Consider the following 12,905-nt stretch of genomic DNA (forward strand, 5'->3'; position numbering starts at 1 on the left):
GAACAATATTATTACAGATACCAAATACATGGCAACTTTTTATTTGTACATTATCTAAGGATAAATATAGAACCTTGCCCTAGAATCAACTTCTAGTGACTAGGTGGATAAAGTATTGTTTTCTTGCTTTCTTCCTAGATGGTATGCATGTGAGAGACTTTTATCTCTTCATCTCTTCCACAGCCCTGGGATCTCCTGATGGCTTTTTCACTTAGGTATGTTAGAAGTAAGTCTTCATCCTGGTTCATCCAAGCCGGGAATAAATAAGCAAACATGGCGACTGCTTTGGGAAGAAGGTTACAGTTTATTGCAGAAGACAGATGGTCCTTGCAAGAAGCAGCAGAGGAGAAGAAAAAGAGAGCGAGCACATGGGCAGAAGGTCTTTTTATACCCTCTAGCCCTGCTTGGAATAGTTTCCTGTTCCTGTGGCATGAACTTTGAGGCTATTTCTGAGTGTTTTTCTAGGCTTTGATATCTGTGGTTTAATCCCATTATCATATCCTGCTTCCCAATGGGGCTAATGACTCTTAAGAGCTTCTTTTGTCTTGAGATCCCTGGCTCCAAACTTCCTGATGGTTCCACATCTGCATATGTATAAGACTAGCTACTGCTTTGGGCAAAGAGTTGAGGCCAGGTTTGGTTTCTGCTTTTCAAAAAATGCTTTTCAAAATCCTTTTGGTGAACAATATCTTTCTTTCTGCCTTTTTAATATTTCCTTCTCTGGGTTAACTTCCCACAGGTATCAGCCTGGCCCGATTCTATATACCTTTTTCAAGATCGTTTCAGATGGCAGATGCTGCTATCTTTTGAGCGTCAGACCCGAGGAGTGCGCCAAAATGCAGCGGTGAAAATCATGCTCCCCATCTTGTAAGTCGGGTCACTTTTTGTCCACGACTGTTTTGGATTTGCTTCGCCCCTTCTCACTGTTGGTTGCACATCAGTGTTTTTCAAACTTGGCAAATTTAAGATGGGTGGATTTCAGCTCCCAAAGCGTTGAAAGTCCGCCCCCACCTTTAAGATGCCAAAGTTTGAAAAACCCTGCTGTGCACCCACCACCCTCCCACCTTGGAAAGGCGAGGATTGAACGCGAAATAGGAAGCGTTAATCGCCTCCAACTATCCGGCGGTTGCGAGCAAAACCTGCAAAATCCCACGTGAGACGATACGTCACAATCAGAAAGGGGAAGTGGTAACAGAGGCTGCTCGCGCCCGCGCGCAACCCGCGAGCAGAAAGCTTCGCCCAGCCACCCCCTCCGGGCATGCCCGTCTGCGTCGCATATGATTGGCTGAACGTGTCGACCGCAGTGCGCAACCGCAGAAGAAGGAGGAGGGAGGGAGGGAGCTTGTCGCGTAGCGGCAACTAACGCGCGGGGGTTGGAGCCGAGCTGAGTCAGAAGGAGGACGATGGACGAGCTCCAATCTGCCGAGGAGGTAACGCGTCTCCCGGAGCAAAGGGGCTGTCACGTCCCGGGACGTAGCTTGATCGCAGGCCTCGCTGTAACGGACCTTTGGAGAAACAGCGGTTCCGGGTGGCCTCTCCGGTCGAGACACGCCCCTTCCCCATTGTTGCGCCTCTTCCCCACCTTCCCACCGCGCCTGTGCTTTCCTCGCCTGCTTCCAAAAGGCGGCGGAGAAAGAGCCCCGCTCACTTGCGCCCCAGCGGGCTACTAGCCCCGTTCACTTGCGCCCCAGCGGGCTTCCCTGGCTGCGCTGCTCTTTCCCGGATTACGCGGAGGCGATGGGTTAGAATCAGGGGTAGTCAACCTTGGCTCTTTTATGACTCGTGGACTTCAACTCCCAGAATTCCTGAGCCAGCTAAGCTGGCTCAGGAATTCTGGGAGTTGAAGTCCACGAGTCATAAAAGAGCCAAGGTTGACTACCCCTGGGTTAGATATAGAATCAATCCTTCTGCGCGGCCGCCAAAGGAGAGCTTTGCTTTGGGCTCCTGTTAAAATTCAGAGTTTTTTAAAAAAAAAATAAAAATAGTCCTCCCTCCCTCCCAATGAGTTAAGCCATATGCACGCGGGGAACCCGTTGGGTTGCAGCCCTGGTTCCTGCAGAAAATGATTATTACTTGAATGAGAAAGCAGCCCTTTTTCTGTGAACAATGTCTGCACTGTTTATTATTTATTTTTAAATTTATTTACAGGGCTTAGATCGCCGCCTATCTCATAAAATGATTCTAGGCAGCCTAGAACAACCCATAAAAACATGACTGAAAACGAGAGTTTTTTTCCCTCTGACCCCCCATGGCAGAGCCAACATCCTCTCAGCTCAACCGTCATCCTAGCTAAACGATTGGGAGAAGAAGCGGGTCTTCACAGGCCTATTGTTCTGTTGGCTATTATATTGCTGTATCTGTCATTTATATGCTTAAGAAAACATGGAGCATCTCGCTTCTTTGTGAGAGGCTAAGAAAGTGATACAGCCTATTAAGTCAAAATAAGCTGTAAGTTACTCAGATCTGTGATCCTATTTCAATTGAATGAGTGGAGTATTTATTTGAGTGAGGCTTTTCAGTTTTGCATAATGTAATTTAAATATTTTCTGCTTTATTTTAACAGACTGCATTTGTTGTGGACGAAGTAAGCAACATTATAAAAGAGGTAAGTTTATTTGTCCTTATACATGAATACGATCTTGCATCATTATTACATCTCCTGTATTCCTCAACTGAGTTGTTTTTAAGAAAGTGGTTCTGCCAGTTAACTGGCTTTATTAATAGTTTATATTTTCATAGTACCAAACAACTGTGTCTCCATTCAAAAGAAGAATTTATCACTTCTGCAACATGAGGAATAACTGCTTCTCCAGGTTTTAAATATAAGCTCACTTATTAATGGGAATAATAACTTGCATAATCATAGGGATATTCCTTAGTAAAGTGTATGAGTGTATATGTGCACACATAGCAGAATAACAGAGTTGGAGGGATCTTGGAGATCTTCTAGTCCAACCTCCTGCTCAGGCAGGAAACCCTACCATTTCAGACAAATAGTTGTCCAATTTCTTAAAAACTTCCAGTGTTGGAGCATTCACAACTCCTGTAGGCAAGCTGTTCCACTGATTAATTGTTCTAACCGTCAGGAAATTTCTCCTTAGTTCTAGGTTGCTTCTCTCCTTGATCGGTTTCCATCCATTGCTTCTTGTCCTGCCTTCAAGTGCTTTGGAGAATAGTCTGACTCCCTCTCCTTTGTGGCAACCCCTGAGATATTGGAACTCTGCTTCATTAAACTAGACATACCCAATTCTAGCAACCATTCTTTGTATGTTTTAGCCTCCAGTCCCCTAATCATCTTTCATGCTCTTCTCTGCACTCTTTCTAGAGTCTCAATATCTTTTTTCCATCGTGGTGACCAAAATTGGATGCAGTATTCCAAGTATGGTTTTACCAAGACATTATAAAGTGGTATTAATACTTCACATGATCTTGATTCTATCCCTCTGTCTTGGCTTTTTTGGTAGCTGCAGCATACTGCTATCTCATATTTAAGTGATTGTCCACTAGGGCTCCAAGATATCTCTCACAGTTGTCATAAACATGACAAAAATAGTGAGTTTGCCTCGCTAGTAGTTCGGCTCATACATTTTGAAGAAGCTGCAACTTCCAGATGATCTCTAAAGGCTGCTTTGCATTCCAGCCAAATCATAATCAGGATATGGGTTGTCATTACCAGGGCATCTTGTTCTAGGTAGGACTGAAACCTGCACACTATCTGGAATTGGACAGACCCTGATTATGGTTTCCACTGCTTTTAAAGCAGGAATTATAAGCCTGGAGGAACCCACCACCACCAGTCACAGATAACCTCCTTTAGAAGAAACATGATCCTGACCAAAGTTCATTCATTGAATGCATTTGTTCAACCAACTCTGAATCCATCCATAATGGTAGCAAAGTCCAGGTTATATTTTACCATATTCTATAGAACAGTGTTCCTCAACCTTGACAATTTTAAGGCATGTGGACTTCAACTCCCAGAATTCCACAGCCAGCATTGCTGGCTGTGGAATTCTGGGAGTTGAAGTCCACATGCCTTAAAATTGTCAAGGTTGAGAAACACTGCTATAGAATCTCCTGAATTGCAGTACAATTTTTGCTATTTCATTTGAGACATTTCAAAGAAATTATAACTGGTCTCCGTAGTAGTCCTAACTGTAAAATCACTTTCAAGTAATGCTGTGGGGTTCTTAAATAAAAAAAATATTTCATGACAATATTTCATACATATGTGAAAAATGTGTAAATGGAGATGGACTGCTGTTTTAACTGCATCAAACTCACCCCTTTGGGGAGCACCTTTATCTTCAAGAGTGGGTTTTCAGGGTTTAAAAGGAGCTGCATACAATGAGATAGGAACTCTGGAAATCCCTTGAGTATACCTTCTAGTAACTTTTTAGGTGGACTCTAAAGCTCTATATTTCCTTCTCCTTTCTGTGGAGGAGACAGCCAGGCAGCAACAGCCCAAAATAAGTGGAAAAGGGAAAATCTTCTAAATGTCAGGAAAATGTTCCATTTCTGAACAGCAGCTTTTCTGACTTATTTTTGATGCTTGCATAATGTTGGTTAACATAAAATAACTTTAGGGACAAATACATATATAGGTTTTCTGAATTCCAGCCAATGTTTATCTTTTATTGTCCTAAGAGAACTGCATTCATAACAATACTACTATTGCTTGAAATGGTTAAGCATATCCAGCTCAGGGCTTTGTCTCATGTAATTAGATTTGGCCTCTAACTTAATTTGTAACCTATTGAATCTAGATAAATAGTGGTGGGAATGAATTGGTTTCCATGCCTTGTGGCTCACTCAGGCAGAGTAGGCTATTTTGCCCTATTTAATTCCAACTTCAGAAACAAATTGTTAGCAACTTCTAACTATAGAATCTTTTTTCTTCATGTGTCTCCTGCAGACAAATTACCTCATGATTCAGCTTTCTCAGATAATGACAAATCTTTTTTTTTCTTTTTGAGGAGCTTTGATTCCACTTATATTCCATGTCATAACTTGTAATCCATACTTAGGCAAAAAGTTTGACAAACTCTTTAGCTGTGGCTCCCAGTTCCACAGCCGGTTCTTCAGTGTCTTCAAGTTATTGCTGTCCATGTAAACCCTTTTCCTCCGTATCCATTAAGTCTTATTCCAGTTTCATGCCTTGTAATAAAATCCTTAGCCTTTTGGACAGAGTTTAGTCTAAATCTTTGTTGATGGAAAGTAAAAATTATATCTTCCAGTTTATGCCATTGAAATGGAACCTTTTTCTGCCTCAAAGTTTTGTTTTTGTACATATAGAATCTATGTAGTTCATTATTTTAGCGCAGATTATAGTTTGGTTAATAGTTGTCAAGGTACCAGTGTCTTATTTGCTAATCCCTTGTTGTAGCAACTGCCTTAACAATTCAGAGAAAGTTGAGAACATGCCTTGTTATGCTAAGCATTACAATACAGAAAGCACATCCTTTTTAAAGTTAAGTTATAGCTGATAATTTACTAAATCTATGAAAATAATCTCCGAGGCACAGTCAGTTTCCAGGCTTATCAAATGTAAATGTTCCTCAGTAATAGTTTATTAATTTTAAAAATCCTTCAGGGGGAAAAATACCCCTACCAACTAAGGCTTAATAATATGCAGTGAATGACTGTCAAAGACTCTACACACTAAATATATAGACATAATCTCTATGTAAGCATGCCCTGATAAGATCCATTTTATTTTAAGAGGGGATTAATTGTGGCTGATCTGCATTGAGACTAGAATAGAAAGGTTTAATTTCATTGGAAGAGAATAAGAATAATCCCATTTGGGTTGATGCAATAGGTTATGCTTTTTTTCCTCTCCCCCTGCTAAGGACAAATAGATTTTTTTTTAAATTTATTAATCTTGTTTGTTGCAAAACAAAGAATTACCACAACACATGTTAAAACGAAAGAGATGGCAAGCACGATAGAAGGGATGGAAAGGAAGCAAGGGTTGTCCCTCTTCAACAATAGAGTGGGGGGCCATCGGGATCTTGGGAGAATCTCATTCCGGGGACAGGCACTGCTACAGACAGGGCATGCTTCCAGAGTCCTTATAGATGACATTGTTCAAATTGCTAGGCAAATATTTGGGAGACAGCAATCAGTCAAATAATCAGGCTCTATGCCATATACTGTACTGTAATAACCAGACAAATGGAATTGTTACTAGTGGGAGCCAGTTTAGGGGAGGCAGTGCCAGATGGTGGAATGGGATATAACTCATTGCATACTAAAACAAAAGTCTCTTGCATAAGCTTCCTAATTGAATGTGGGGAAATTCCACATCAGGAGTTTCAGACAATGGAAGGGTTAAAGGAAAGTTATTTAACTTGTCTTTCCAAATAGGAGGCAAAGAGCAACTGAATCCCAGGGAATTCTGGGGACCAAACTCTGAGGAATCAATTGAGAGGTGAAACCCCTCTCAGGCCATCTTTAAAAAAAAAAAAAGAACCACTAGTTTTGGTTTTGTACACATTGTTTATGCCCAAATAAGCATGATGGGTATGCAATGATTATATGGATCCAGGTAATCCACTATTTGTGCCTGCTTCTTTCAGTTACATTGCAATTATTTTTGTTCTTGAAGTTTTAATGGCAGTACGGTTAAGATATTATCAATCTATGGGTCCCCCCCACAATGCCATGGATATGGAGAGTTCATCCTCACAATAAAAGTTCAAGGTTGTATGTCTTATCAATATTTGGGTGGGTAGGGATATTACTCATCTCTTTTTGTCAAAAATGAATTAATTGGGGAAAATGTTTGCATACCAGTTCTAATTTCTGAGGCTGATGTGTGAATTTTAAAATAGAACTATGGGAATTTAGTGATCTATATTTAATCTGTAGGCCATAGAAGGAACAATAGGTGGCAATGCATATCTGCACAGCAAAGTGAACCAATGGACTACAACTGTTGTGGAGCAGATTTTAAGTCAGTTGACAAAGCTGGGGAAACCATTCAAATATGTTGGTAAGTTAATGCGGTCTTATCATGTACTTTTCAGAAATGCTTTCAAATAAAATTAAAGCTTGAAATTTTAAGGGTGGGGAGATTCTAATAGTAATTAGTCTGAACATTTGTGGTCATGCCACAAGTACTCTATATCCTTTGCAAAATCAGATATAATTGTGTTGCATAGACAAATGCTTTTTTTCTAACAGTATTTTGTCTATAATTTATAGTGACCTGTGTGATTATGCAAAAAAATGGTGCTGGACTTCACACTGCAAACTCTTGCTTCTGGGACAATGCCGCTGATGGTATAAAACTCTTTCAAAATTGGTGTTGCTGAACTTTTTTACAGAAAATTTGTGTAACTCTGGAAGCTTTTTCTTTTGAGTCAAATAATTTGCATTGCATTTACAAACTTGATTCCAGTGCATTCACCTGATCATGGCTCATGGCTATGATGACTTACTCTCCCTTACTGTTCAAAATAGGCGATACAGTAAACTGTAAATGGGTGTGCTTCCAAACAGTTTAAATAGCAGTAGAGTTTGTCTACAAGTACTACTTAAACTTAGGAAGAGTTTTGCCATAGACATAAAAGCCTGGATTAAGTATGGATGCACTAATCTATATCTTGTGTTTATGTGGCTCTCCTAACTGGTTGCTTTTTTTTTTGGTAGGAGCCTGCACTGTAAGATGGGAGAACAAGACTATGTACTGTATTGTCAGTGCCTTTGGACTTGCAATATAATTTGCCTTGAAATTCTTCAGACCTTGTCGTTGCTTTAAGTCCAGTAAAACTGTGAATTCGGTGAATAACTAAGAATTCCCCATTCTTTCTGAGGAAAAACAGAGAAATTTCAGTACTGTTATATAAGCATGATTCCTTCTTCACATCCAAACTCTGTCTTAACACTTTAAGGACTCTTTCTCAAGGTGCTAAAACCTGAAATTTGCTGCAGTTCTATAGCTTTACTCCGCCTGTGTGGGTAAGAATGATTTTCACTCTAGATTTGTTTGTTATTAAATTATTGAAGCTCTGAATATGCGTTATGTTCGTTCCTAAAACTTAAAAAAATTAGAAATGAGGAAAATATCATGAGCACAGCAGTGGCTGACCTTTGTTGGTTTTGGAAGTAAGCGAATTGAGGCCAGATTAGTATTAGGGGTCCCCCATGGAAGTCCCATTTAAAAAAAAAATGCTATCGGTGTGTACATATGATCACCAGGAACTGACTTTGATTTGGTAACTTTATCCTAACTTTTAATAGTCCAGTATTTAACATGCTGAAGTTCTGAAAGAGTATCATTATTCCTTAATCTCATTAGCTTCCTGGGTGTTTTGTTTTGGCTGGCATTCCCCTGTAAAGCATGAGAAAAATCAAAGAAAGACTAATTGACATAGATACAGAAGTTCAGTATAAAATTTTATTATGAATAAATTGAATTTCATGATCTTTATTTTGCGCTATTTCTAGTATTTACTAAAAAAAAATCCTTTACATTACATTGAGTGTTACTTTTATGCTGTGGGAAAATTCTGTTTCATATTCCAAACCTCATAATTGCAAGCAGCAGATTCCCTGAAGCCCGGAGATTACACATTACAATAAACCATGCATATTCCTTCTTCAGGCAAAATTAAATTTACAAATGTACTCATTAACATAGCCATTTTGAAAAAGCGCTAGCCACATTTTGATATAAAATTTTCTATATTTGCCTTGTTACATCTGTTTAAAAAGATTGACATCTGTTGAATAGTACTGAAAGGATTTTTCCATATATATATATTGGCACAAGTGGAGCATAAGACAACAAATACAACAAAAGAGCCACAGAGCTAATGTGCAATGATTGCACAATTTCAGGTATTTTTTTTCTCAAATTTTGTATCAAATATGAACCTAAAGCTTGATAGCATGTATTTCTAAATAAACATGCACAAAATCAGAATTAAAATCACCATTAAAATAATTGATTTTTTTCAACATACCTACTAACTTTTCCAATTCCCAGGCATGTTACACATAATGGTAACTTACGCTACTCTTGGTGGTACTGAAAAAGCCTGTTTTATTCTTTTCAAATATTTCCATGAAAACATGGAATTACAGAAGTTAAATCTGATTGGCTTTATGGCAGTATAATATGACATTATCTCCCTGTCCTATACAATCTGTTTTCTGGTTTAATCAGGTTTTCTATCCCAGTGATGGTGAACCTTTTAAGAGACTGAGTGCCCAAACTGCAACCCAAAACCCATTTATGTATCGTCGGGTGCCGGGTGGGTGTGACCCATTGAGTGGGTGTGACCCATTGGGTGGGCGTGGCTGCAGTGGTAACGGCATACTGGGTGGGACTAAAAAGTTCAATCAATTCCAACTTTGCAAGATCTTTTTTTTTCCTGCGAGAAGTTGAAATTGATTGATAAATTGAACCTTTTTTTTTTTTTGCACACAGTGGTGGAGGCCTAAAGTGAAAAGGTTTTATAAAACCCAGCTGAAGGCCTAGCACTAGCTCTGCATGCCACCTGTGGCACACGTGCCATAGGTTCGTCACCACGGTTCTATCCAATCCTTTACTAAAAGAGCAGCTGCTTTCACTAAAGGAAACATGGCATTGTCAGAGGACATTTTAAATTTTAAATTCAGGCTTGGGAGGGGGTAAAATCCCTACTGCTAACACCAGAATTATTGGAATCCACCTAAAAATTGAGTACATTGAAGGGATAGTCTCATGTTCCCATAATGCTGAGCAGCCATCTTACAATGAGAACTACCCTAACCCCCCAAAGAACATGAGAGCTGTAAGTGAGGGTAGTATTTAAAACCCTCTCCTTTTACTAATATCTCTCTAGCTTCTTACTGGGAAAATATATTGGTATCCAAATGAATCTCCTTAACTGAAGGAGTTCTCTCCCATTATTCCCTTAACTAAAAGGGTGAAATAGATCCTGTCTCATTACACCATTATGTACTGCACATGCAAAAGTATTCTGCGATTAATAATACGCCTGAAAAATAGTCTCAATTTCCAATAAGGAGTGAGATACAAAAAAGAGCAGCAGCCCTCATCTTTGTTGGATTTTCTAAGTTAGATGTCATTCTGTATGTTCTGGAAGTTTCCTTCTGAGCTTTCCAAAACTTAAAAAATACCACATTACATATGAAAAAAGGCAATAATACACTTGTTCCTTGCAAAAGGTTTTAAAGTGATCCCCATTGGATTTGCCTCTTTTCAAAGATACAGACAAAAAAAGAGAGGGGAAGAGATGCCTAATTCATCCCATGCAAATTACTAAATTATTTAAAGAACCTAATCCAGGCAAATTCATCAGAAAACTTTTAACTGCTAAAGAATACAAGTTTACAGTTTATAAAATTATGTAAAAATAAATGGTGTACAGGTAGTCCTTGACTTATGACCGCAATTGGGACCAGGCAGTCTGTCAATAAAGGGGTGGTCATTAAGTGAGTTGTGCCCAATTTTGACATCTTTTTTGCTGCCGTAGTTAAGGGAATCTGGATGTTAAGTGAATCATGCAGTTGTTAAGTGAATCCCGCTTCCCCCATTGACTTTGCTTGTTGCAAACTGGCTGGGAAGATTGCAAATTGTGATCACTGCAACAGTTGCTAAGTGCAAGGACCAGTCGTAACTTTTTAGTGCTGTCGTAACTTTGAATAGTCATTAAATGAATAGTATTACATTGAAATCCCTCATAGAGATTTTCTTGCTGACAATGCCTCCTTAAAGTAATAAATCCAGGATGGATAAGTTCTAGTTGTGTACTAAAAATATCAAAGGTCAGACAAACATTTTGCAAATAGGAAAAAGGATCAAAACATTTAGGAAATAGTAGTATGTTTGCTAGACATTTTCAACTGGCTGAAGTGGTGCAGGCAAGTTCAGTGATATTCTGCTTACAGCTACATTACTAGGTGAAAAACCAAAGGCGCCTGAAATTCCCAAGGTCAAATGAACTTCAGGGGCATTGAACTGAATATACAATTCTAGAGAAACATAAATGAATTCAGGATAAAATAACTTGCAAACCACATTAAATAAAACTTGGACATCTTAGTGTTGAATCTAATGCTATTTGTCAGCAAGATATCGCTGGAAGAGTCTACTTGTAGCTTTCCCTGTCATCAACTTCCAATGTGCTCAGAGAGATTAAGGAAACCTCAATAGCAAAGCTGGGATACAGAAGGAGGAACAGATTTTCTTTTATCCTTTTGCACAAATTGAATGCAAACCTTAGAAAAGCAACTCAAAATAACATAAAACAACATATACTTCAACAACTTTTCATGAGTAAGCAATACAAAAAAATTAGAGGAAGATATTCTGTCTTATCGTTTTACACTATAAGCTTGGCACACTTAAAATATTACCATAAAGGAAAACTGGATCTTTCACATATACCAAAGACATGATTTACAGTAGTATACAGTATAGAACTGAGGTGATCACATAATTTTACATGTGGGACATTGAACTGCAACCCGCACTTCATCTTTTTTAGGTATCTGTTTTGAGTAACTTAGAAAAATGAGTTTATCATTGTATTAATGGCTTTGGGTTATTTCAGTTTTTATTACATTCTTGGGTATGTCTGGGATCCAGTCCCTGCATGCCTATTAAGCATCTCCTTACTATAATTTCTTGCATGTGATAGAGCGGAGAATACTGTCTCCCCTCAGCACAAAAGGAAGTCCTTTTTAATTGAGGTCCTGGAATTAAATAATTAGGCTGCTCCTGAAGCTTAAACTTAGAACAAGACCTAAAGCAAGAAATGACTCAAACGTGAACATTGGAAACACATTTAATTTTACCTGTAATTTAAACAGGGCTTTAATTCTTATGTATCATTCAGATTTTATTTCACAGGTTATAAGAGCTTCATGTGTTTAAGAAGGTTACTGGAGTGAATGAGAAGGAGGAAGATGTACTATGAAAGCACACAAAATAGAGATCCATAAGGTTAATCTGATGAAATTAATTCACAGAATCGTTCTAGATGTAAGACTAAAAGGTATTTTTAGTGCACTGTTAACTGGTATCCTCATTCCAGTTAGCACACTGAAGTTCAGTAATTTATTTTTCTAACAAGGATCAGAAAGTTGTAGAAGAGGTTATTTTATTTATGTTAGGAGATGAGATTTAAAAAGTCTGAGAAATACCATTCAAGATACTTGCAATTCAAATCAAGAAATCACATCATAATCCCCAGACCCTTGCTGTTTGCTGCAGAGCTCTTCATTCCTATTCTATATGTACAATAGGAACAATTGTACTCCGTATTATAGCCCGGACATAAAATAGCCATGAAGCGAAGGCAATTTTAAGAAAATGTCATTTGACCATATTTTATTCATATAATTCTTCCAGAGTTTTGTAATCTGAATGCATTTGTTTCTGTGCAAATCTAAAAGTTCTACCTAACTCTGCCAAAGAAGTGTTCATCCAATAAAATAAATCAACCACCATTTTGGATCCTGCCAGGTTATAAAATGAGCAAGTGCTCATTTTACTAGTCATCATACTTAACATTTACTGTGTGTTTCTAAACTACAGTATTTAATGTTCAATTTATTAAAATATTCAGAACATTTTTCTGAAGGAAGAGTATGTGATTGAAGTATATGTTCCCTTAAAAAATACTAGCATCAGCAGAAGGCTTTGCTTTGAATTCAAAATTGCCATGCATTTAAATGTTAACATTATTTTAAGATAAATCAGCTTTCAAATAATCCCTTCTCTCAATTTGTTTTGTTTTCTAAAACAACACAACTACACTAGTGTCTCAGAAAGAATGAGCTGCTGTGGTAATTAATTGTCCACAACAGAAAACAACAGATAAATTTTAGTTTTATGAATTCAAGACACTGGTTACGTATTGAATTATTATTGGGAGTTCCGGAGT

At 38.3% G+C, this 12,905-nt stretch overlaps 1 protein-coding gene across 1 annotated transcript; it reads left to right on the plus strand.

Annotated features, from left to right (window-relative positions):
- Positions 1 to 1,305: 1,305 nt before the first annotated feature.
- On the plus strand, positions 1,306 to 8,435 carry DYNLT1 (dynein light chain Tctex-type 1). The gene is made up of 5 exons (XM_015816848.1): positions 1,306 to 1,430; positions 2,564 to 2,605; positions 6,874 to 6,997; positions 7,210 to 7,287; positions 7,657 to 8,435. Exons 1-5 carry the CDS (start codon positions 1,404 to 1,406, stop codon positions 7,725 to 7,727), a joined length of 342 nt encoding a protein of 113 aa, XP_015672334.1. The 5' UTR covers positions 1,306 to 1,403; the 3' UTR covers positions 7,728 to 8,435.
- The last annotated feature ends 4,470 nt before the right edge of the window (positions 8,436 to 12,905 follow it).

Source organism: Protobothrops mucrosquamatus, unplaced genomic scaffold (assembly GCF_001527695.2).
Source record: "Protobothrops mucrosquamatus isolate PMUCROS unplaced genomic scaffold, P.Mucros_1.0 scaffold511, whole genome shotgun sequence".
NCBI classification, from domain to species: domain Eukaryota; kingdom Metazoa; phylum Chordata; class Lepidosauria; order Squamata; family Viperidae; genus Protobothrops; species Protobothrops mucrosquamatus.

Bases quoted from the DNA above. Each gene is read 5' to 3' on its own strand.
- DYNLT1 (XM_015816848.1), top strand. From the start codon at position 1,404: ATGGACGAGCTCCAATCTGCCGAGGAG. The intron at 6,998-7,209 runs GTAAGTTAATGC...TATAATTTATAG, and splicing joins GAAACCATTCAAATATGTTG to TGACCTGTGTGATTATGCAA. The intron at 7,288-7,656 runs GTATAAAACTCT...TTTTTTTGGTAG, and splicing joins CTGGGACAATGCCGCTGATG to GAGCCTGCACTGTAAGATGG.